General features: G+C 36.1%; 1 protein-coding gene across 1 annotated transcript; it reads right to left on the bottom strand.

Annotated features, from left to right (window-relative positions):
- Nucleotides 1–7,781: 7,781 nt before the first annotated feature.
- Nucleotides 7,782–25,498, bottom strand: LOC121427745 (neuroblastoma suppressor of tumorigenicity 1-like). Its single transcript, XM_041624289.1, has 4 exons — nt 25,344–25,498; nt 10,011–10,407; nt 9,042–9,155; nt 7,782–8,493 (listed from the first exon to the last, which is right to left on the bottom strand). Exons 2-4 carry the CDS (start codon nt 10,335–10,337, stop codon nt 8,305–8,307), a joined length of 630 nt encoding a protein of 209 aa, XP_041480223.1. The 5' UTR covers nt 10,338–10,407; nt 25,344–25,498; the 3' UTR covers nt 7,782–8,304.
- Between the last annotated feature and the right edge of the window lie 2,264 nt (nt 25,499–27,762).

Below are 27,762 nucleotides of genomic sequence, written 5' to 3'. Positions count from 1 at the left end.
AGCACTAATTCTCAGTTAGGCTTAATGAAGAAAAGAAATCATAAAATTATCATAGAAATAGCATAGACAGATGGTTTTTAATATATAATGAAAATTATGTACAAGGTTTACCCACAGGCGACCACATCCCCTGTGATCTTTCAGAGAGTGAAAGAAAATAAATGTAGGAAAAAAGGGAAAGTGGAATTTGAAAGGAAAGAAAGGAGGAAGAGAATTCATTAAAAATTCAGCTTTTAGTCGTTTATCTCTGTAGACTTGACTTTGTGTCACCAAATCGGCTTGTCGCGTGGGGTAGGAAAATGGCTGATATCCAGATATTCGAGAAAAAGGCCCCATAAATTCCCGAAACGTCTGGCCAAGTTTACGCGACCTGTCGATCATTTTGCTACAATTTCCACAAAAAATTGGGTAGAGTGGATCCGACATTTCGGAAATCTAGGTGCCCTTTTCTCGAATGGGCTGCTTTCACGATTACCAGGCCAGACCAGACAATCTGTTGTGATGATACCAGCCACTCTGAAAGAACACCGTTAATTATTTACTTAACAGAATAGAAATAATGTCATTTCTCAGGCGTCTTGTCCCCCTCCCCTCTCTACTAAATTGAAATAATTGGATGCCGCCGTTGATTTTGAGTATACAATGCAGGCGGACATATTATGTTTTGAAAGAAAAAAAATTCTTCGAAGGAGCATTTCGCGATATTGAAATTTACATCGTTTTGAGACAAGCTGAGAAAATCCACAATATTGAATAAATTGTCTTTTCTGGTTTGATGAGGCATCATTTTGAAGATGGCTGAATTTTAACTTTGATGGACTGTTTGAAAAAGTTGTGGGAGAGCAAAACAATGTCGAGAATATTTGAGACGAAAGTAGACCAACGACCCCACCAGTAAATCAATGATTGTTGTCAATGATAATTCAAAAGCGCATCAATATTATTTTTGTTCAGCAGATAAAAAAAGTTCGGAATACGAAGAAGCTTTTACAAATTTTAACGCAATTGTGAATGCTAAATTTGAATTTCATTTTGAAAACATAAATAAAAAACGAATGAGGTTAGATGAAAAAATACATTCGCATAATCACCTTCTTTCCCTTTTTTTCTTACTCATCGTCTGCATCTCCTTTATTAACCTTTCACTAATCTTATTCGCTTCCTTTATCTTTTATCTCTTTTTTTTCTCAATTTTTCCCATTTCTTCTTCTTCTCCTCCTTTTATTTTTTTTCTTTTTCTTCTCCTTCTTGTCGTTCTTTTTTGTCTTCCTCTTCTTCCTCCTCCTTCGGTTTTTTTTTTCAATCAAGGACACAGTCCGACTTTCCTACGTCACTTCACCTTGTTTCCTCTATTATGAATATACTAATCGAAAAGGTTAGTATTGTCCTCGATACATCAAAGGATTACATGCCCACCAGCTGTCTAAAATTATTCATTTTAATCCCAGCTTACCTATGAAATGTATGAGGAAACAGAAAAAGAACATCACGTATATTATGTCCAAAATGATTCGTATAACGTAAAGCATGGTCATAACTGTATATTACTGAAATACTAATAATGATAATGTAATTTATAAAGTTCTGATCTCGTAGTACTTTGCAAAAACCTTGAAGGGGCATTCTGCTAATTACTAGTAAATCAACGAACGTGACTCTGGTCATTCGAATCGAAAATCAGCATAAAACCCTACGATCTAAAAAAAAAATATTGGGTAAAAATGCCCAATGTGGGCAATGTGCCTAACCAACATACATGTATAGGGCATTTTTATTTATCTAGTGCGATGAAAATGTTGCCCATCCTAAAGTAATTCAGGGAAGGCCTTGGAGTGGTTCAGGAGCTACCTACTTAACAGACAACAATACGTGTTTGTTAAAGATCATAACTCCAATTTGAAATATGTTAACTGTGGAGTCCCCAGGGTAGCTTATTGGGCCCACTTCTTTTCACAATTTATATAAATGATTTCTGTAGATCATCCAAAATATTATCCCTTATCTTGTTTGCAGATGATTCGACCTTATTTTTTTCTCATCAGAATCCACAAACTTTAGTTGATGTTATTAATTCTGAACTTATTAATGTTACTGAGTGGATAAGAGCCAATCGATTATCTTTGAACCTTAACAAAACAAAATACATGTTATTTAGTAATTCCATAGACAAGTTACCGATGAACATTATATTTGATAATACCCCATTAGAAATGGTACCTTACACCAAATTTCTTGGAATAACAGTTGACAGTAAACCTTCTTGGAAAAATCATATTGAAAATATATCCAAAATAATTTCACGAAATATTGGTATTATTAATAGGCTAAAGTTTTGCATTCCCTCCACATCATTAATCATGCTCTACTCATCCTTAATCTTGCCTTATTTGAACTATGGGATTCTTATTTGGGGTGATACCCATCAATATTTATTAGATAAATTGTTGCTTTTGCAAAAGAAAGCACTTCGTATTATTCATAGTACATGTTTCCGTTCTCATACGGACCCACTTTTTCTAGAAAGTAAACTGTTGAAAGTCAAAGACCTGTATTTACTACAGTTAGGGCACTTCATGTATAGTTATAATAATAATGCACTTCCCCATATTTTTGATGCCATGTTCCCTAAAAATCAATTTTATCATAACTACCCCACGAGACACTCTGACGAACTTCACATCCCACTTTACAGAACTTTACTGGCCAAAAATACATTCCTATTCAACGGTCCTAAATTCTGGAACTCACTCGCTAATAATGTTAAAGACAGTGTTTCCTTGAATTCATTCAAACGTAAACTCAAACGTATCCTGCTTAATTCCTATAATTCTTCTCAACGGAACTAACACTTCATTATCTTGATTATAATCCTTACATTTTTCACTTTTATTTTATCTTTTTTTCATCTATATTGTCCAGTCATATCCTTTGTTATTTCACCAGATCAAGCTGGTTCATGGTCAGCCCTTTCCCATTCTTAGTTTTTACTCCTTTTTAAAAACTAGTTGTCTTGTACTGTCCTGTCTCTTGTTTTGTCTTGTCTTCTACGTCTTGTCATCACCTCTCTCTGTTTTTTTTCCTGTCTTGCGCAACATATCCTTTGCAACGAAGACCTCTTTGTGTGAAAAGGTTTGCATTTGTTCAGTTTTTATGTTTCCGTCAATATGATTTCTTTTTCTCTTTTTCTTTCCTGTAATACATGCATGTACGCATATAGTAAGTTGACTATAATTTCTTCTTTTCCAAGGGGGATCCACAATTTTACAAGCTTTGCTTTTTAGTGGATCCCCCTCATTTCCATATCCATTTATGCTCTATATTATACTGTTTTTTTTTACGAAGTAAGAATGCCCTTCTGTAAAATTGTATTTGATTTGTATTGTTTTATATTACTTTGTATTATGCTTTGAATGGAAATGAAATAAAAAAGAATTGAATTGAATTGAATTGAATTGAAATTACAGTAATTGCTGCCTATTTTAACCTTACAGGACAATATCTTTCTCTCATTGGGTAAAATACTTCTCAGAATATTGATTGGACACATAATTAACCTCGTGCTGGTTAAATTTTTACCCAATATTTTTTTTACAGTGTATTACAACCTTAACCCTAATAGACAAAATAAAGCCCGGAGGAAATTGTCGTCTCATCATCTCGTTTGTTTGTTATCTCACTTACATACGACCTGTGTTGTGTCTTACGAAATTAAGCCATAACCTTCCTATTTTCTTCCCGATGATAATTAGAATAATGACATAATGCTATTTGATTTTTCTTTGTTATATAAAATCACCTTTCCGTAGGGCATTTTTATTACACAACTTTTCCCTGGTGATCAGTCAGAATAAGTTAAAGGGGGAACAAGAAATGAAATTACCCCCCCCCCCCCCATAAAAAGAAGAAGATGAAGATTATGATGATGATGAAGAAAAAGATGATGAAGAAGAAGAAGAAGAAGAAAAAGAAGTCTATATAAAACTATAAAAAAGAATTACCTCGACATCCACTCCGTGGTCACAATTAGGGGTTGTTTCGGATTTACGTGTGATCCCAAGAAAAGATGTATGATATCAGAATTTTCCATGATCTGAACGATTATCGAAATGGGTGACCCCGAGATGTATTATTAAGAGGGGGAGGGCAAGACAGCGTAGATGTGATATCATAATTTCTATAAATTTAATTATCGAGATATTATGCAGTTACTGGGGCGTTGTGGCCCAGTGAATTAGTCTTCTGACTTAGAAATAGAGGGTCGTGGGTTCGAATCCCGGCCATGGCGTTATTTCCTTCAGCAAGAAACTCGTCCACATTGTGCTGCACTCAACCCAGCTAGGTGAGGTGAATGGGCACCCGGTAAGAAGAAATTCCTTGAATACTTGATCGCCGAGGCAGCTGAGTTAAAGCCGGGGTAATACTGCTGATAGCAGAGCCCACTGGTAGAACAGTTTTCGAAACGAAAGTGTCTACCCTAGATAAATATACCTATTTTATTATTATTATTATAGTAATACAGACCAGACCTTCTATCTTACTCTATTCCCCACCTTGTAAAATATAGGGGGGTGGGGTCGTATCTCTGTCTCCCTAGCAGTTGCATCACCCCTGTATGTAGTATTACTCTCAGATGCACACTATCCCCTATTAACATGAATAAAAATGGGAACGACGCTCAACGGAAACCCTCTCTCTCCAACATACACACACACGCACCCCTTTCTCTCTTCCTCACACACGCACATCCGAACACTCGCACACATAACCTGTCTTTTATTGGGACAATCGGGGACTCACTTAGCATTTAATCATCAAAGTGGGGACGTTTATTTGCGGTCTCATATACACTCATGGCTTTGTTTAATCATCTGTAAAAAAAGCGTTCATTTTCAGGAAAAAAGTGGGCACACGCTAAACATTATCAAATTCATAATTCTTTTAAACATGCAGGACCTAGAATTTATAACAATTTAGATTCAGTAATTCGTTCCTGTTCAACTGCCTCTTCATTTAAAATTTTACTTAAAAGACAATTAATTAGTGGTTATTTATCTTGATTCTTTTTCCCTTGTCTAAACATACTCTCCTCTCCCCCCTCTCTCTCTCTACTCTCTCTTTCTCTTTTGTTTGAGTGCAATGGGTCATGGATGTGTGTTGAATGTGGGTGATTCTGTGTTTGATGTGTGAATGTATTTTGATTACGTTATGATTATTAGTGATTAGTAGAGTACTTTTAAAGGGGCAACTGCCTACAAGATTTTAATCTTTTTGGTTGCCTCTTACCATATGTTGATTTTTCCTTTACTTGAATGTATAAATTGTATTTATTTGTTGTATATTTATTTGTTGTATGCGTTGTTATATTTATGCATTTATATATTATGTTATTTTACATTGTATTTTTTACACTGTATTTTACATTGTATTTAAATATTTTTATATGGTGAATAAATGAATCAAATTGAATTGAATTGAATTAAACAGGGATGCTTCCTACCGCCCTTCAAATACAACTTTAGTTTTAATGGCAGAACGGGCATTTGTCATTGGGCGTATAATATTGTTTGAAATTAGATGAGGAATTATTTGGAATAACCGGGGACGTCCCCGGTTGATACAACGACAAGATGTCAGAAAATGTCCCCAGAAGTCGGTCATTACATTTCACACACATGCACTCTCACACACCCCTCTAACACATTCATTTCTTGAAACGATGTGTTAACAATGTCAGAGAAGTTACAAGAAATTCTGCTCATTGTATTACAAAAAAATGAAGCTTTAAGAAGACCAGACTTGAATGAAATATTATATTGACCGCTACGATTTACAATAGCATAACATTATGTAGTCAGTGAGACTATGTGTAATGTAGGTGACAGAAGTGAAGCATAACTTTCAGACGGAGACAATGTCTTAGTATTGACATTGTAAGTTACATCTAAGGAAACTCAAATGTACAAGAACAAACATATTTGTAAATATTCTGCTCGCGCACATATTTGTGAATTATATTATTTCTGTACATTTTTGCATTATTAGCAAAAACACTATTATCTATATCAATTCACGTATTATAATTTCTATGCCATTCACTTAATCATGATGATAATAAATAGATGACGACAAAGTAACCTGTGACATAATCAATATACTTTTTGCATACCGACAACCTCAGAAATAATTATATAAAGTAAAAGTATAAAAGTTACACACATTGAAAGTGCCATGATTACATAACATTCACATAACAAATTTAACTAATTTATACATAACTGCAAATGTAAGAGTTTTATACTTTTTGCTTGATATTTAGTCCATTGATAGAATTCAACTGAACAACTTGGATGGCACTGGCTTTAAGATCTAGAGATATGTTAATAATATTAATATGTAGAGAACGATGAAATTTGAATATTTGACTCAGGAAATCACTTTAGTACGATATTCATACAATTTTCATTCATTCATTAATGGAACATTTTAATCTTTCTTACACAAAAAATCTTAAGATCACTGAATATTATACAAAATAAAACATGCCTGGCTATTAGGTGTGAAATAATAGGTTAAAAGTCATTACGACATTGCACAAAATTTACGCAGCATTTAGCAATTACACGCGAAAAATGTACATCTTTATTTCTTACACAGTCACCACACGACTATATGTATATAAAACTCGTCATCGTATAGTTAAAGCGCCCAAAAAAGTGAAATTGTTAAAAGGGGTTGGTAAACTGATCTACTTGAATCTGAAATGTCATCAAACAAGTTTTACATTTAGATACTAAGAAGAAGGTCAGTTTTCTTTCATCGTTAACAATATATTTTCTCATTTTTCAAGGTTAGGTTTCGCCATAATTTAGTTTACTTTTTTTTGAATTTCAGACATTTTTTCACAATAGAAACCGAAAATTCGCCTCTCAATTTTTTTTGTCGCTCATGTATAATGGTCATACGTATCTTTGCGAACGGTATTGCTGGTGATTGGGTGAAGAATGACCGACATGCCGCGAAAGTATGCTTCATATATGGCAGGCCTTTCACATCAATATCTGATTCCCCTATCAATGGGTCTCGTATTACTGGTCTGCTGAAATGCATCAGCAAACTGAATAAACAATGCATGACTTCAAGTCCGGTGTTGGCCTCGGTGTTGGTGTTGGTGTTGAAATTTGGATTGCTTCCCCTGGCTCCAAAACTTATTCAGAGTTTGCAAAACTGATCCAGTTTACATTATTAACACCTCAACAACTAGTGACTTACTTTTCCGGACCATCTTCATTTTACGTTTGGTGTTATAATCGTGTAAAAAATGACCTAACACCAACACCAAAAGGTCAACACCGTACTTGAAATCACCCAATTAAGATAATGAAATATATATCCATAACCACATGTTTTCTTTACATTAGTATCAGACAGCACATTGTTGAGGACAAATGGACACTTTTCGTTTCACGTCGCACGACGGAATCAAGAACATAGAAAAAATGAACTCATGTATGTTTTGATTCATCCAGGAAAGTCAAATATCGATGGAAAAAATAAATCTATTCATCTGGACTTACTTGTTGAAGCAGTGGACGGTTTCGCGTCCGATCTGGGATGCTTCTTCAGCTCTTCTAAACTGGCGGGAAATCGTCGTTGCCGATTGGCGCCGAAGCCAGTTCGGATTTACAATCCTGTAATCCGAAAAATTACTCGACGTCTCCAAGACAATAACATTGACGGTGCTTCGGCGCCAATCGGCAACGACGATTTCCCGCTAGTTCAGAAGAGCTGAAGAAGCGTCCCGGATCGGACGTGAAACTGTCCTCTGCTTCAACAAGTAAATCCAGATGAATAGATTTATTTTTTCCATCAACATAGAAAATGCATTACCAAATGCCCTTAATGACAATGAACCGCCAGAAGTTTGCAAATTTTCGTCAGCTCCGAAACTAAGGACGTAGCTGGTGTTCCAGTTCACCATTTTCGACTAAGACCTTCCAGCTGTTCTTTGTCAATGGGCCGGTATATACATTTACTGCGTTCTTGGATCCGCTCTGCGCCGCGGTGTAAAACTCTCTTTAAGTGAGATGAACGGACTTCCATAGGAATTCGATCGACCTCGATTTTCGTTGAGCATGTTGGGCCCATGTTCACAAAAACCTGAATAATTCCAGTGATCACCTTCTTACATATTGCGAAGTACACAGCTTGGAGATTACTCGACTTCTTGAGGTTTCATGAGCATGAATATGGGCCCTTGAATGGGCCTGCAATCATTACAGGGGCAGGAGCGGGGGTGTCGTAATTTCAATTTCTAAGAATGCTGGAGCTTTCGACATAAGACGAAGAAGAGTCTGTTTCGTTGATGGTGGTCGACGTGGTGCTCCATGACGTCGTCGAGGTGGCCGACGAACACGGCATGCACTCACATTGTTCCACGATTTCAACACGTTTGTAGCGAGCATTGTTTTCAGCATTATTGCACGGTAGTTGGATCTACGTGGAAAACAAATTGCATAATATTAATCATAAATTTCAAAATGACATTTGGTCATCGTTCTATTTGGTTTCCTGTAAAAACTGTGGTGTTAAAACTGACACCAAATGGCGTTCATAGAGGAACACACCCTGAGTTGTTAATTTTACATCTTAAAGATTTTGTAATTTATTGTAACAACAAAAGTTGTTATAATACCTGTAGGTGTTAAACTAACACTGTCAATTTAACACCTGTGTAAAAAAAATTGATGTGGTCCTCTATGTACACCGGTTAACACCACAGTTTTTTGCTGCGTTTAATCCAGAACAAGAGGGGATGACAACACCTAACATTACTATACATACTGTGAGATTTTTTACTGAGCACTTATTTTTTGTTCACTATTGTTCACTAATTCGAATTGCCAGAAAAAGGGGTTGTAAACTATCATGACAACTTCCGAGAATCCTTCGTTTGATTGGTCAGTTTAGCCATTGCAGATACCTGTCATGAACCCCCCCCCCCCCTTCCCCATCTTGAGATGGGGAGGGAGCAAACTACCTACCGTTGCCCATGTAGCCCTGGAAGGCTGACAACAATCACATGACTTGAAGTCTGATCGAATATCGTGAGGAAAAATCTTGGGAACGCTAAAACTGTAACACTGCCCGGCACATATCTGAAAAACAGAAGGAAGATACATAGTTTAAAAAAACCCTGATTTTACAGGAAAAAAACCAAGATTTTGCAAAAAGCAATAACGGAATCATTCTGTAAATTCATAAAACAGGAATTTTCTGCAATTTAACATAACAGGGGCCCGTTGCAGAAAGAGTTGCAATCAAACGCATCTCTAAAAATCATGCGCAACTTAAGTTTCAACCAATCAACAGCGCGCATTTTGGACTTGCGATTGAATTTTTGACTTGCGTTTAAACGCAACTCTTTCTGCAACGGCCCCCAGGCCTGTTTAAACATGGGAAAAGGGTGTTTTATTTCAGGAAATCTATAAGGTTCCATACACCAAATACAAATTTCCTGTAATTTTAGATGATATAATGTAAGATTACGCAATCTGGTAAGATTAAAGGTGTTCTCGAGACTGCTGCAGGCACTTTTTTTATTTTAAGGATAAATTTTCTAACAGTGTTAAGAACTGCTTATAGTGTTTCAAATTTATTTTTATTGATTTCAAATCCAATCATAAAGGATTTCAATCAAAATAAAAGATGAAAGATGAAATTTGAATAAACAGCAAGTTGCCACTTGGTTTGAATTGGCCTGTAATCTTATCGGAGGCTGCAACTCTTGACGTTGCCTTTACGAGAAGTTTTCGAAAGTTCAAAAGGGTGAAATATTCAGAGGTATTCAGCTCTATGGGCGTACTAACACGTAAGATACAACACGCACACGCGAGAGAAGAAGAAAAAAATATGGAAATTTGTGCGCGTTTGACCATTTGGAGTACTGTTTCCGGTGGTGTCAAAAGAGTGAGTTGTTGCTATATCTATTTTTTAATCGATGGTTATTATACCTTATTTGGAATCGTTACTGCCGTGCATCCGGGGCTCTCGATCACCTGACTGATGGGGCGTGCCACACACCACGTGGTGTCGTGTGGAAATAGTACTGTCCTATCAATACGATGTGCGCCGTATTGTGCAGCCGACGAATCAGAGTCCGGAGACAGCGTCACGTGGTCTTCGTCATGTCTCTTTTGAATATCTGGCTGGAAGTCAGTGTTGTCTTGTGAGCTTGTCCTGTGATTGGACACACGGGATGGGGTGGCTTCAAGTGGAATGGCTGACGTCATCAAGGAACATGCCAAAAGTGAATTCAGCCAAAGAAATACGCAAATCATCTTTGCGCATGCGTTTGCTTTACGGTTGGTGCGAATGTGTGTTTCCCCTTATGAAGTATGTGTATATAGTCTGGAAAAGAATCAAATAAAGAACAAGACATTAAATGTATCACATCATGTGGGGGCAAAATTCAAGAATAATATTTTAAAAGAAGTAATCATTTCCCAGGCAGATACCCCCCAAAAAGTATCCATGCTGCTGATTTATCCATTCATACACATTTTATCTATTTATCTTACACTTAATTATCACACTTAAAATATCACTATTTTCACGGTTGATAATATATTCGTCAGTAATGATGACCTTCTTGCAATGGACGTCAATAGGAGGGGTTTTTTCCGTGACGTATACGGTGCATTTAAGAACAGAGTAAATGTGCTGCTAAATGCCCTGCTAAATGCCCATCATAACAAAGGACAAGTCTTTGTCGAAATTTTGTGTAAGTTTTTCCTGGTGTCTGGACAAACTATATACCTGCTGTTCGGTTTCGCCGATTTCGACAAAGTCCTCCCAGCTGTTATATTGACGAGCATTTACAATACCCATTACTGTGTTCCCGAATACTCCGAACGTCGGTTAACGTGAATTCCTCCATGATGCATATTGACCGTTCTGGACTAGAACTTTGTCGTAGTACAGTCGCAATAGATATCAGTATCCGTGGCAGACCGTAGTAGAACGAATAAGAACCGGCATCGGCAACTCCGTCCACAACGTTCAAGACGTTTGTGCTGTTGGTTGGGACTTAAAATCGCATTCATGGTCATTCGACATTAATCACTGCATACCAAATCTCCATGTCACATATCAATTTAGTTGGCTGTTCCCCTAAATAAATCTGATTGAATAATCGTGTTCTCATTATAACATATTTTCAACAAGAGAAAACCAGTGGTTTGCCCAAAACTGTTACATCGGTAAACCAATAAATCCAGGATACGTCCATACCATTATCGGGGGTAGATGTGATCTTGGAGATGGTAAAATAAAGATTCGCGATGGATTGAAATATGGAGGAAAACTCTGATTGGTTCCTGTTCGGTGTGTAGAACAAAGTTCGCATTTGAATTTAATTTTGATCGGTTATTTGCATTTAGCGATTGATTGCGAACTTCTATGAACCGTGCCTTGTAAACATAGTAAAAAGAATTTTTTTAAATAAAATGAAAAATGAAAAGTTACACTTCGAATTCAGACCAACTGAATATTGTTAAAGGGGAAGTTCACCCTGAAGAAAACTCTGTTGTAAAAATAGCAGAAAAAATAGTAAAAAATATTGGTGAAGGTTTGAGGAAAATCCGTTAAAGAGTATGAAAGTTATTAGAGTTCAAAGTTTTGGATTTGTGACGTCATAAACGAGCAGCTGCCCCATGTGTTATGTAATATAAAATGCATGAATTCCAAATTTTGTATGGTTCCTGATAACTTAATTTTGTTTTCTATTCATGATCGGGTGTGAAATGATTTGTCTATTGATATACAAAAGCTACAGTGAAAACCATTTTCAATTTTCTGAGAAAATGACATTTCATTTATGTTTTACCATTCGCTATGTAGGAATGCTGCTCGCATATGACGTCACAAATCGAATGATAGAAATTCTAATAACTTTTTAATTATTTGATGAATTTTTCTCAAACCTTCGGCAATATTTTTTATTATTTTTTCTGCTATTTTTACAATAAACTTTTTGTCAGGGTGAACTTCCCCTTTAAGCGGTATACGGTTTCTTAACAAGAGTCGACTCACTATTTTTTAAAATGATATTCAGATTATTTGTAAAAAAGAAAAGAAAAGAAAAGAACGAAGCAGCCATTCGGTGCAGTAGAATATGCTTCACATCTAGCGGTCTGTAACACAAAGGTTAACGATCAATTGCTAATTTCAAAGATCGATTCTGATTGGTTTCGAGTCTTTCTGCTGAGAAAATATGCACATCCAACGATGATCCTGATTCGCAAATTCATTTAGCATTTGTGTTGTAAGTTCATGAAAGTGGTCAAAAGGTGCGTGGATGCAATCAAATCGAATCCACTGTGACGCCATCATCATGGTACACGCCATGAATGAAAAAAGGCAGGTAGCATTACACGTATAGAAGAAAAAAAATGTTTGAAATGCACGGACAATGGTGCAATAGCCACAGCAATCCTTGAAATGATCTGTTTATCGGATTTAAAACATATACCACCAATGTTGCACTGCATTAACTATAGATAAGACCTCTATAATTTGTTAAGAATGGTAATCTGAGACAGTTTGGTGTCGTTTAATCATGATAAAAAGTATTTTCCTGTGATTGTTGAAAAAAGAAGAGGACGCGAGATGCATGAGATCATCTTTGGATTCCGAACGCAATATTTTCTGAACGTGAATGAATTATTTTTTGGAAAAACTAAATTAAAGGGTTCGAGTGGCTTTTGACTGTTATTGTAACTCGTTTATTATAACAATTAATGGGTCCAATGATTGAAAAAAAATTGGCTCACTTCGCTGGGAAAAGTTTTGATAAAGTAAAACAAAATATTTGTTTCTTAAGAAGTATGAAATCGTACATTATTTCAAGCCCAATGGCCCGTATTATGCTGTTCATAACATAGACCACGGTCTAACTATGTGTTACAAGTTATGGGAAGCAAAAAATGGCAACATTCCTTCATCATAATTTATATTTCTCATGTTAACTTAGCTCTTTCCAAAAATTACATATTATCCCTGACAACACTGTTAGAAAATTTATCCTTAAAGTTAGAGAAGTTCCTGCATCAGAGTCTTACAGACATGACAGAGTCACCTGTAATCTTACCAGATTGCGCAATCTTACAGGAAATTGGTATTTAGTGTATGAAACCTTACCTTACAAATTTCTTTTAATAAAACACCCTTTTCCCTTTTTTAAACAGACAGTAGCCTGTTGCAGAAAGAGTTGCGTTTAAACACAAGTCAAAATATAAAGCGCAAGTCCCGAATACAGGTGCTTCATTGGCTGAAAATCAAGTTGCGTAAGATTTTTTGAGTTGCGTTTCATCCTAACTCTTTCTGCAACGGGCCCTGTTCTGTTATATTGCAGAAAAATTCCAGTTTTATGAATTTACAGAATGATTCTGTTATTGCTTTCTGCAAAATCTTCTTTTTTCTGTAAAATCACGTGTTTTTTTCAGTGAATGATAAATTATTCGAATGTCAAATAAGTTGATTAATTAAACCTTTACAGTGTTAAAGATTCGTGTGACAATTAGCTATCCATAATTAAACCACAATTTTAGACCTGAGATTGATTTCAATCCGAGTTCAGAATACCGGCCTTAATGCTTCCCAAATACAACAAAGCAATGATTCAGAAGCTTAACTTAATGCTAAGAAAGGAATTCTCTTTAAATTACACACTAAGAAATTCTAGTTATACTGGTCATGAAATAAATACCTTCTCTTGATCCGGTCACCAACCTACGATGACCCATTCCATCGATAAATTAAAATATTTGTGGTGTTTTACGAAAGGTGAGTTCCTGTTTGAAGATAAGTCATCAAGTAATAAGCTCAAAGAGGGTTTAAGCAAAATTGGTCACGTAACAGGAAAATTATGAACATTAGAATGTCGAGATCACTAATGCTACGGAGATCCTCCCATCGGAAATGCGACCGTGATCTGCATTCCAAAAAATATAGGGTAAAAATGCTCCATGAGGGTAATTAAGAGTCTAGCCAAAGCTGGATATTTCTTTTGGGCATTTTTTATTTTTCAGTGTGATGGAAACTTTGCCCATTCTAAAGTGATTGCTCCTTATTTGTAACCTCACTGGACAATATCACTTTTGGCATGGAGTTGTGCGATTCAAACATAATTACAAAGAATACTGTTGCTGCGGAAGAAGGCTCTTAGAATAATTTTCAGATATACTATTCTTCCAAAATAATATTCTTAAAGTGAGCGATTTATATCTTTTCCAACTCGCCCAATCTATGTATAAACTAAACAAAGATGATCTCCCAACAATTTTTTTTCAAATATGTTCTGTAAAAACTCCTCTATACACGATTATCCAGTGAGACAACGTAACTGTTATCACCTATCCCCCTACCCGTACTATATTAGCGAAAACTCTTATCTTTTTTGGACCTGCGTATTGGAATTCCCTGCCCAACGACTTTAAAGAATCTACAAACCTTAGTATTTTTAAACGCAAACTTAAAAAAGATGCTCATTTGTCAATACTCCACACCAACAAGTCAAGCTAACACATAACCTAAAACTACATAATAACTTAACCTTTAACTACCAATAAATTTGTCAAACTTTACTTATAAAAAAAAAACACTACAACATGATACAATACATTACGACCTGTGCACCTGCAATGTTCCTCTTTTCATTTGCACTATTAATTTGCACCTCCTTTATATATCCCTCTTTCTTTCCTTTGCCACTTTTCCCTCCCAATTATAATTTTGTAAGTACTTTTTTTGTGTGTTACCACTGTAATTATTATTATTTGAACTACTTTCTCTTATTTTTTTGTCGCCTATTCGTTTTATTTTGATATTTGTGGATTACTTGTTTTAAGTTTGTCTTCTGTGTCCGTCTCGATTTTTGTATATAGTTGTATATATAGTTTGTTTATAATTAGTATTGAAACTAAGTTTAGTGGCTTGCCTTCTCTACAAGCTTTTGCTTTTCTTGGCAAGTCCCTCCGTTCATTTCTTGTTTCGTTTCATTGATAAAATTACTGCAACAAATTGTAGTTTTGTTTAATTCATATTCAACATTTGTTACGAAATTTCATTGATTTGTCTGTATCATCTATTATATTGAATATGTATTGTTACTTTGATTATATTTTGAAAAAAATGTTGAACGGAAATAAATCTAAATCTAAATATGATTTCCGCATTGGGTAAAGTACTGCCCCAAAATGGTCGGAAACATAACTACCCTTGTGCTGGTTAAAATTTTACCAAATTTTTTTTTACAGTGAAGACATGTTATGTCCACTGATGTAAATAATGCATACAACATAATCAGCGATGATGTCACAGATGTACAAGTCTCCCCTTTGGATACTAATAATATGCCCCCCCCCCAAAAAAAAAAGATCTGTCTAGGTTAATTGCTCAATGAACTGACAAACAACTGGACTATTACCAATAGAGACTCATAATCTTGAGACAGACGTAATAAAAAGAAAGAAAAAAATTGAATGAATTATATTATAGAATAATGTGGGTCACAGTGGTATTGTACGTGAGTGACATAACAGATCTAGGCTGCTTTGTAAATGGGGTAATTTACATAGCATTAGGGATTCAAATGTCCATTTATTCCTTATTATTCATCCAATCTTCCCCAAGCTTTCAGTGATCTCTTTCTTTAATTTCTTCTTTAATTTCGAGGCTTTTATTCTTTTTTAAATCTCCAAAGGGCTCTATATAACGAGGTTTCAGAGTTTAACTATTTCATCCATACCCAAAATAGAGTATAAAATGCATTATGTTCATCTGTGGTTTTTAACAGCTTTTAAGCCCTTTTTTCTAAAAACGGCTTTTCGTTTAGTCATACAGGAGCAGATTGTTGTATGTTTGTTTGCTTGTATTTATTTCAATATAAAAAAGAATAAAGCATATACATCATCAAATTCAACAAATCGTCATATCAAATATGGAGGATGGCCCGTTTCTGCGGTATAATGACAATGACGTATTTTATTATGATAATTATAATAATAACGCAGTTCTTGTATATCGCCTATCACATTATGTCATATGCGTTTCCAAAATAATTTTTATCATTACCCTTGCTTTAACCCCGCAGCCTTTTATTTACAGCGCGGTGTAATTTCAAGGCATGCATTCCTGCCAGGTACCCATTCGTCTCACCTGGGTTGAGTGCAGCACAATGTGGATGAATTTCTTGCTGAAGGAATTTACGCCATGGTTGGATTCGAACCGACGACCCACTGTTTCAAAGTTAGAAGACTAATCCACACTTTCTACTATACACAACAATTCCTTTGAAAATGCAAGTCAAAGCGCCATGGACGGATAAGAGGTCATTGACGAAAATTGTTGGTGGACCGGGGGGCTTGGGGGTACTTGCTCCTGTCCCCTCCCCCATTTTTTCACGACCAAGAAAAAAAGGAAAGAAAAAGAAAGGGAGAAGGGTTGAATGGATTTATATATATATATATACATATGTGTATATATATATTGTCAAAATATAACACAAAATTTGATTTTACAGTAAAATGTCAACATTTTGGCTCGCTCGTTTCGCTCCCTCTAATTTTTTTGAATAATTTTGCCTGTTGCGCCATATCTGGCACCCTCAAAATGTTAGGCTCATTAATTACGCCACTTTTGAAAGGGGGTAGATTTTGAGTCAATATCCCCTCCCCATCCCCCTTGCTGGATCCGCAACCCCCCCCCCCCCCGCTCTTCCCCTGTCGTAAAAAAGGGATAGTAGAAAGACATCGTCCTACATTTCTACAAATTATATCTGTACAACCCTCGAAGTAGATTAATATATTGCTGTGCCAATCAGGATTTGAATGGTTAAATATAATAAATAGAACGGGCCATTTCGTGAGCCGTTCCAAAATAGTAACATATTAGCTTAACAGATAATTTACGCTTCTCGTCTGCATTTTCAGGGAGTCAATCATGGTAGCTTTTTCGATACAATGTCTTCATATCGCTGCCTTTTGAAGTTAATACCTCTTAAACTGTCAAAAGAAGCTATCGAAAATATGACCGGGGGTTATTCATCGCGAAGAACCGTTCGAATTCCATCCCTCTATACTACACCCACTCGGACGGTGTAACCACTCACAGATAATAAAGCTATACTCGGCTAACCCACGCAGCTATCCAATTAACCCACTTGACATGTCGTTTGACTGCAATCCAGACAGACTGACGTTTCTGTCACGCCTCTCCAGCAAAGATTGTTAGCTAGTCAGTGCGTCACAGAATATTAATGCGAAACAATCATTACAATAGCATCCGATGGGAATTTAAAAAAGAGGGGTAAATGTTTTGATGCACTCAGTCTGTCAGTGGCCTCACGTACAGAGCAATTTTTTTTAAGTCGGAACAAGCCAGAGTTTTTACACCTTTTCAACATCAAAATAAAATTTCGTGATAGCTTTTGTCATAAGAAAATAAATGCCACGTTTCATCCTATTTATCTCAATTATCTTTCTTTTTCTCCTACTCTTTTTTTTGTGGGGGGGGGGGCATTGAACCCGTGGTGGGATGGAGGAGGAAAATTAGTCCCCCCCTACGCACCTTAATTTTTGGCGATAGATCGTATTCATTGCGCTTGTTGATGTCATTTTATAAAAAAAAATCAATTAGAGAATGTCGCCACTAAGTGAAATCCGTCGTGAAAGTAATGAATAGTTTAATAATCTCTTATAATTTTGCTTATGAACCCCCACCAATTTGGTGGAAAAATTCAACTTACATGATTTGCTCGCTTCCTTTGATATTTGTCAACGTTCGTACATCCATATTTCGAAAATTCAAACTTTAAACAACGATTTTATTTCCTAGATGTCCTGAAATATTACTGAATACAATTTCATTCAAGCAAAGTCCCATTTCCGATATTCTTTTCCATATTTCAATTTTTCTGTAAGTACATCCGATTTGCCTACACGTTAGTGAAACCAAGAAATGCAATATCATCTAAATTAAAAAAGAAAGAAATATGAATGTTGTCTTCATGGCGATGATTTTTGGATCCGTTGTTTAGTGGATAGATCGTTCAACAAAAATCGAATCTCCGATATTCTTTTTCACATTGCATTTTTATTTTAAGTATACCCGATTTGCAAACACCTTTTCCACGTCGCGTCTATCCTTACTAAATTCGGATCGTCATTTCTTTCCCCCGTTCGATCCATGGCAAAATTCGCCCGAGTCAAGTGCTGCAAAGTAACCCCCCCCCCCACTTATTTTTTTTAACTTTTATTTTAAAGGAGTCAAACCTGACAGAAAATAGTTTGATGCAATCAGAATGGCATTTTTCCCCTGTATCATGCCCATGAGCAAAGCGAATGTATTACAAAAATGGAACCAAAAACCAGAATAAAAGGCACATTTTATTGTTCTCCAAAAATGTTTATACTCATTTGCTCATACGTAACACTTTTTTTTTTAAGTTATGGAAAACATATAATGTACCTACCCTGAAAACGCAGCGGGCGTAACAGCTGCACTGCTAAAGCCAGGTTAATTATGCTGCATATACTGCAGAACGCCTAGAGGCTTCTGACAAAGTAAGTATTAAGCGCTATATATAAGCAAGTATAATTACCTCAATATTTTTTGTTTGTATAAATTTCATTTGCAATTATAATCGTAATTGTAATTATATGCGACCACTTAACTTTGTTTACTTGAAAATGAAATAAAAACAAATTGAATTTAAAAAAAATGAATCAACAGAAATCATTTAAAAAAATAATTCCTTTAAGAAAGTCTCAGATTTCCCGTCTCAGATAAAAGAATAATAAAGGAAAGCAGTAAGTCTTAATTAGCACTCGGAGAATACAACTAACCAACCCCAGCCACAAAAAAGCACCGCCTCTTTGGGGATTTTTTGTTGTTGTAAACGTTATGAGAACTATTCATGAAATCAAATGAGTACTTCTAATCACACAAATTAATAAGATACGATTCTTAATAAAACATCCCCCTGGCCTATGTTCAATTCATTCAAAATTATTAAGAGAAATATTAATGTTAGCTCATGTCTGTCCTGCCTCCACTCTTTGCATCTTGAAACGTTTTACGAAGCTGCGTCTGTCATGTCTGTGGCATCGAGTTGAATGGTTCTCTAACGCTTACGGTTAAAAGTGACCTCCATACAGCTCTTATGCATTTATATATAGCTATATAATTGATATTTGCTTTCATTATGTATTTCATCTGGCCTGTCTTATTTTTACATTAACAGGAAAGATTGAGGCGTATAATCTGTCATGACCGAAGGCTGCTTATAATAATAATATAGGTATATTTACCCTGGGAAACCACTTCAGTTTCGAAAACTGTTCTACCAACGGGCCCTGCTTGATGAAAATAAATCATATTCAACAAATATAAAAAAATAAGTGACAGGTTTTATAAAATTTGTGTAGGGTTGCATATGCTTTTATTATCGGAAAACTCAGCACGGAATGAAGTATCAAAGTTGGGTATTACTAATTTATTCCACGACAAAATCAAGTATATTGTTAAAATTGTGAATACATAAAAGGGATAAAATGTAACTTTAATATATCTATTTTCTTTTCTTCAAACATCATAAACTGTTTTGTGAAATTTCCGAGGATAGCAGTGGATACGTACATGTATTTCATTTTCGTATTCGAAAAATAGTTACACCATTATTCTGAACAAGAAGTTTCGTTTGACATTCCAAATTATTAATGGCATGCGCATTGCTGGTGCCTGGTATAAAAGGCACAGGTAAAAAGAGTAGACGTAAATATGACACAGGTAGAAATGACATGCTACATAATATACACTGTTAAAATAATAAAAACAGCGCTGGTTACGTGAATCGCACAGAAGTTGTTTAAATATTTCAAAATTAAACAAGTGTTTAAAATCTTAAACAACGTACTCTAAATTCAAATGTTTAATTATCAATAATTTAAGAACGGGTGTTTAAGCTTTTAAACACTTGTTTAAACTGTTTAAACAACTACTGTGTAATTCACATAGTAACAGTGTTATTTATATTATTTATAACAGTGTAGACAAGGAAAAGGAGCATGCATTCCCGTCTATCGATCATAATTATTGAGCTTGTAAGGTCTCTTGTCAAAGAATTAGGCTATATGAGCTGATTGCATATCATTTGGGATTTTTAATCATTTTAGCTCTATACTTTATCAGTTGACATGATTAAATGCGAACACTTTCTTGCCAAAAATGACTTCTATCTTGGCCAGTTCATAAGTAGAACAGCGTTTTTCATTCATAACGAACGATTCTTTATACCTGCACCCATGTGCGCTATCATGAACCCACTGAACTAGACAAGTTCGGGAATACTTGGAACCACCTTGTTGCACGAGTTCCATTCAGGACATTTTCCCGCCAAAAACCTACGCGCCAGAGCAGTGGCGTACCTGGCATATTTCGTCAGGGGGGGGGGCAAGCGACAAGGATGAGCAAGGTGGTATAGGTAGTAGGCATGGACGTATAGGCACATTTTTTCAGGGGGGGGGGCTGATAATCATTGCCCAAATATTAACCTACAGATTTAGGTCGCATGTCGATCAATTTACACTAAAATAATAATTGCGAGCGCTAAGAGCGAGCTAATTTTTTTTTTCTAAATAAGTTAAACATAAATCGATACATTTTGCGCATTTAATTATAAATAGGATGGGCATAACTTCCTTAATAAATTATGCGAGCACAAAGCGCGAGCTAAAAATTTTGACATTCCTAACTGGACGCTATAGACATTCTAAGCATATCTAAACAGTCGTGCGGGCGCGAAGCGCGGGCTAAAACTTTGATATTACGACTTAAGAACTGAATATTCTAATCACTTTTAGTAACCATGAACAAACTGATTTCGAAGTAATCAACTGACGTAAGCAGGAAGTGCGAGCCGAAAATATTTGATATTTCAACCTGAAAACTAGACATTTATCTTACGTATCAAACTGAAAAATTAATGCGAGCGCGTAGCGCGAGCGAATTTTTTTATTGTTATAATTATATTACCTAAAATTTTTCTACCTTTTTTCCTGGTCAGCCCAGTCCGTCCTCATCGTGACTATCGGTTCAGAGAGCTCTGTTGCGTAAAATCACAATTTACCGATAAAAGCGTACCGTTTAATTGACAATTATCGACAAAGATGGTGAAACAAAAAAATCGAATTAGTTGGAACAGCCCCGTGCTTATTTATTTATTCATGCCCGACAGTTTATAATTTTCTCCGATAGTCTGCAGTCCAGTTTTTGCTTCCCCTTCCCCGGTCCTTTTTTCTCTTTCCTTTTTCCTCTTTCCTTTTTTCTTTCCCTTTTTTCTCTTTTTTTTTTACTTGTGACTTGTCAGGGGCAGTCTGCCCCCTGCCCCCCTTAGGTACGTTAGTGCGCAAGAGTAAAGAATGCCATTTTTAAAAAGGCATTCATGATCATGAATAACAGAAAAATAACCAAGATTCTGTAATCATTACAATGGATCGGAACAGATATTGATATGACACGTATAGTTTAAAGCAATCATTGGTGAATTTGTAGCAGAAAATATATATATTAGTGAAGGCTTGAGAAAAATCCATCAAAGAATGAAAAAAGTTATCAAAATTTCAATTATTTGATCTGTGACGTAATAATTATACGAGAAGCTGCCCCATATTTCATACACTATAAAATGTATACTTTTCAATTTTGTTAACGGTTAGTGATGGCTAAACGAGTGTTCTTTCAGGAGCGAATGTACAATGATATACTGAAGGCAGATATAAACCATTTCCATTTTTTAATAACATTTCATTTATTTTTTTATACATGATATGGGAAGCTGCCAGCATTATTATGACCACACTACTAACAAAAAATGGAAAAGGTTTTTCTTTTTAATCTTTTATGGATTTTAGTCCTCAAACCTTCACTATTTTTTTTTAATTATGACCCTTTTTGGCTATTTTCGCAATAAACTTTATATCAGGGAAAACTTCCATTTTACAGATTTAAGTACAATACTTAAGTTTGCTTCAAAGTTGAATATGAGTGGAGCGATTTGACATGAGAAGGCTGTTAGTCCAGAAAAAACATATACCAACACAAGGGTTATCACATCGATGCAGGCGAGATTCTATCTATGAGTTAAAAGAAAATATATCACCCTATCCCTTTGTCCAACATTATTTTTAATCTCTTCTCAGAACCTTTTGCAATAATCTATGTACTATATATATTTTGATTTTTCCTTTCTTTGTTCACCCCTTCCCCCATTTCCCCTCACCCCCCCCCCCTCTCTCTCTCTTATTCTTATCATTTATCCACTTTCCTTTTCATTCTTCACCCCGCGATTTCCTGGTAGTTCGCATATATTTTTGCCCTTACACTGTAAAAACGCTGTTGAAAATGTTAAGCAATGCTGTTTAAGCCTGCTACTCTTTGCAACTATTGTTTAAACTTTTGAACAAGTTGTAAAAAGCTTACGCAATAGTCGTTGGAGTGACGGGCTTAAACAGTGTTGCTTAACCTTTTTAACAGCGTTTTTACAGTGTATGACCTCTGCTATTTTTTTCACCGAATCACATTAATTAGCACAACACTAAGATGACCCATCCCTACATTGTTCATTCCGCTGGGAAATGGTGGAAAACGGCTATCTAAAGGCATGGTCACAGTGCACCGCCCGAGCGTTCTTGGAGCGGTAGGCATTGGCGGCGGAAGCCAAAAATTTTAGGAGGGGACAACCAAAAAATTTTTGACAAGCCCCCCCAAAAAATGATTCTCGACCCCAACAAATTTTAGGGGGGACGTAGGAAAATAAATTGACAAGCAAAAAAAAAAAAAAAAAAAAAAAAAAAAAGGTCATCAGCAACAAATTTAGGGGGGACCGTCCCCCCCTCCTCAAATTTAGGGGGGGACACGTCCCCCCCGCTTCCGCCGCCTATGGCGGTAGGGAAACAAGGTCGAATTTCGCTCACAAAATTGGGGAAAAAATCGAAATCGAAAATGGTGAACGGTAGAGAGCGGTGATTTTTTTTTCTCTCCGCTCCCCGACCGCTCCAACAACGCTCGGGCGGTGTGACCATGCCTTTAACGCAAATAATTAGCAGGGCGGAGTGATGGGAGCGTAATTTTGTATCTTAAAGTTCGCTGAAAGGTCAGAGGTTGTGCGCTTTGCGCTTGGAGAAGGAGTAAATTCAGTCAGCAAACTTTCTGCACTTCTAGATCTCTGAGGCTTTTTATCTCGTCTTTATTCTACGAAAAATTCGAGAATCAATACAGATTTTTTTTGACATTTCCATTCTTTCCTGACCAAGGTTTCTACGCTTCGCGCGGGAGGGAGGGCGAAGAAATTCATTCTCCTTACATTCCGCTATACGCACCAAACAGGACACATTTTTTTTCAAACAATTATTTTTTTTGGTTTAATTCAGCACAGAATATGATTTAGTTGAGGCACGAAGATATTTCGCTTTCTATCTACCTTTAAAGATAAATAAAACCGGTCAAGTAATCGCCGCTTCGCCCTTGCATGGGCATATCTCAAACCATCCACTATTAACCACTTCTTTCGGAAATCTTATACGATGAGAGGCTCTTTATAATTCACCTATGCTCAATCGCTAATTATGAATTTCAATTATTTCCTATACTGGCCTACAGATGGAAGAGGGGGAGGATTGGTGGCTATGCCCCATCACCCCCGCTTCTTGGGAGTGCTGCCTGTATAATTTTCCATAATATAGAAGCACCCCAAGGAATTTTTAAACATGTGTAAAAATCGAAAAATGTAACAAAAATTACCTCCATTTTGTAGTGAAAAACTTTTTTGTGTGTGCTTTTCAAATTTCTCGGGGCCAATAAGACTTTCCTTTTGTAATGACAACCTTTTTTGTTTTTGCTTTTCATCTTTACATCAGCACCACCACTTAAAGAATCGTTCCCGGGGTCCTGTCCACCCCCCCCCCCCCCGACACACACAAATCAATAACAAAGAAAAAGGGAAAGGAAAAAAGGGAAGATATGACTAATTTCTAAATTATGTCATTATCTATCACAAAATTGGATTCTCATTTTTAAAAAATCGCTCGTTTAGAAATTCCAAGTTTTTCTACGCGCACCAAGTTGTGCTTCCTCTTCCTTTCTCTCTCTCTCTCTTATTACGCCACTAAGCATGCTAAGTAAGAACATCGCTCTACCAACCGCGCTATCACAACTCATTGAAGAGATTACGATCACCAATAAAACGATTATTATTCATTTTAAAAAATCAGTGAAAATACAGGTAAATAATCAATTTGGAAAAAAACTCTTATGCATAAAGTTACTATTATTCGCCTTTACTATCAAAAATACCGAATTCAGAATAAGATTGGAGTTTAAATCATAAGTAATTAAGCTAAAACGACAAAAGCATCATCAAAATTGGTGGTTATGTAGCTATTTGTTTGCAATGCAGATACCTATACATACACCCACAAAATAAGCGAAGCAACCAAGCAAGAGGGGTAGCAAAAGAAGATTTATTCCTGGTAGGTGTTTCATAAAGCTGTTCACCTTTCTTACGCGCTAAATAATCACCAATAAACATTTAATGGTGAATATCATTTACCACAAGAAAGGATCACCAGTCGTTCTTAAAGTCACTTTTATGATAATAATAATAATTATACTTGCTTTTTGTCAGAAGTCTCTAAGCGCTCTACACAATATGCAACATAATTACCCTGGCTTAAGCAGCGCAGCTGTTACGCGCGCTGCGTTTCAAGGAATAAATTCCTGCCAGGTACCCATTTACCTCACCTGGGTTGAGTGCAGCACATTGTGAATCAATTTCTTGCTGAAGGAAATTGCGCCATGGTTGGGCTTTATCTTACAAACAGCTTTATGAAACGGGCCCCTGCTGTTTTGATAGATTTATAAGCTATCGATATATTACACACATACTCACCCCCCCCTTACACACACCTCTCGAATTCAAAAAGAACAAATCTAAATTAGTTATTTGAGCTACAAACGAAAACGAAATACATGTAAATGTCTCTTCCGCGACAAAAATACATACCTCAATATATACCAACATAACTATACATCTCAAACTGAAGTGTTCGTGTTTCTTAAGAAATTCTTTCATTTACAAGAACTTCAGATATGTTCGCATTACATTTTGATAAATATATATCACATATAGACGTTGATTATTACGAGGCAAGTGAAGTTCAATAGTTAAATAATAATATTCGAAAGTAAAATTGGCAAGTGGACCGTGCGATAAAAGCTTCCTTACTTACAAACTATTATGACGGGACAATAGTTGATCAGGCTCAAGTGTTGATGACTCCTTCTCGCTTCTCTTCTCGGGGAAAGAGTTTACTGGTAGATTGTCTTATTTCTCTCCTTTTTTATAATTCAAACTATACACGTTGGTAATCACTCTCCATCTCGTTTTTATGGCAAGCATCGGTCTTTTCAAGGAGTGTCTATGCAATCGAGAGCGAAACCGTCTAAGAAAATTATGACGTAATCGAATAGAGGCGTGGCTTCATACGAATTCGGTTACTGTCTAGTCGGCCTTCATCCATTGGTTGGTTGGATAATCTTTTAGGGTGAAGTACGGTATCGAAATTTGATTGTGTATCTTCCACTCATGCTCTCAAAATGTATATCAGACGTAAAACGCCATTTTGAACAACCAAAAAAAAAGCAACAAGTTGAACGCCTCTGGTAGTCTCGCCCGCATTACGCAATTCGATATTGCAGCAGTGCTGCCTTCGAAAAACAGCTTGTAAATACGAGAAATGACAGAATAAATGACTAATATGACGATAAAATATATCCATTGACCCAAAATGACATTTGGCCATAATCATGTGACCAAAGACATGTACAACACAATCATTCATACTTGATTTTCCCTTTGTCTTTGTTTCATGAGATAGATCCATCAACACATACTCCAACACAGCCAGAGTTCATTGACCTTTAAATGACCTTTGATATTGGCCGAGATCCTGAAACGCGCACAGGATATTCATGGACATATTGCTCTTCTTATATCCAAGTTTCATGAACTAGATCCATAAAATTTTAAAATTATGATGACAATTCCACCATGTTCGTTGACCCTAAATGACCTTTGACCTTGGTCATGCATGTGACCTGAAACCCGCATAGGATGTTCAAGGATACTTGATTGCTCTTATGTCTAATTTTCATGAACGAGATCCATAAACCCTCTTAAATTTATGACAATACCTCAAATAATTCCCAACATGGCCAAAGTTCGTTGACCCTAAGTGACCTTTGACCTCAATCATGCGATCTGAACCTCAGGCAGGATCTTCAGTGATACACTATTACCATTTTTAAGTGTTATGCGCTAGGTCTATATATATATACTTTCGAAGTTATGACAACATTTCAAAAACTTAACATTGGTTGAGATTTCGATATTGATTCCCCATCATGGTCTAGGTTCTTTTACCATATATGATCTTTGTCCTTGGTCATGTGACCTGAAACTCGGGCAGAATGTTCAATAATACCCTTATGTCTAAGTTATGATGACATTTCAAACTTAACCTTGGATAAGATAAGATATTATATAGGGTTGACGACACCGCCGCCGCCGTTGGAATACCGGTGCTTGTAGTCTCGCTTTGCTATACAGGCGAGACATAGACAATAAGAGAGAAACAGAGGAAAAATACGACTTTTTTTTTGGGGGGGGGAACGTTCAAAAAGTAAAGTGTTGGAGATAAGTAGTGTGGTGAATTTCGCCATCGTCAAAGGAGCGTTCGATGAAACTTATAGTTTGCGATATTTTGTTAAAACCTACTGAAATATTTTCATCTTATTGGCTCTGAGCAGATTTGTCAGTAAAAGTCATTGACTATTTAACGAAACACTCTCTAGTTGGTTTAAGTATCAATTTGATAATGTCTTCTATCTATTGGCGGATTCCCATGTAAAAAAGGAAACATTAAACTAATCAATCATATTAATAATAATAAAAATGTATTGGCGGATCCGGGGAGGGGGCACAGCCGGCCAGGGCCCCCTTTTGAAAATTGTAATGTAAAAACGCCATTAAAAAGAAGTGTGCCCCCACCCCCTTTAAAAATGAATACCTTCTTTTCTCTCTCTTTTTTTTTGCTTGTAATCTTTTTCCGGGGAAGAAATATATGTTGCCAAGAAAGGAAAATTAATCAACGTATATGTGAGATATTTTCTACTTAAAATTCATATAATAGGCTTGTTTTTCATGAAATTTATTAGAAATCATAAGAATCCCTCCTTTATAATAACAATAAAAATCTATCGAGAGTGTACCCAAAATAGAACTAATTTCCACTTGCACATCCTTTGTATATAGAGCATTTTAAGAAATGTGAAAGTAGATATATTAAGAAGTACTGTGATTGAAGGTAACGCCTTCAGGGGATTTGCGAGACAGACTCATAATCGTTATCCTAAACATCATTACTTGCCCTTTTATTGTATAAGCCTAGATAGCGCGTTACATTCAGGGGCGTATCCAGCATTGCCTAATGGAGAGGGGGCGGAAATAAATTATACATGTTTCATCTACATTTTATCCGGCCCGATCCTCGAAGAACGGGTTAAGTCGGGTTAGGTGGTGGTAGGAGGGGTATTTTTTTCTTTCACTTAATTTTTACAAACATGATTAAGTCATGAACAACAAAATTA

This window comes from Lytechinus variegatus, chromosome 14 (genome assembly GCF_018143015.1).
Source record: "Lytechinus variegatus isolate NC3 chromosome 14, Lvar_3.0, whole genome shotgun sequence".
Taxonomy (NCBI): Eukaryota; Metazoa; Echinodermata; class Echinoidea; order Temnopleuroida; family Toxopneustidae; genus Lytechinus; species Lytechinus variegatus.
This window is presented reverse-complemented; position numbering and strand designations above follow the sequence as displayed.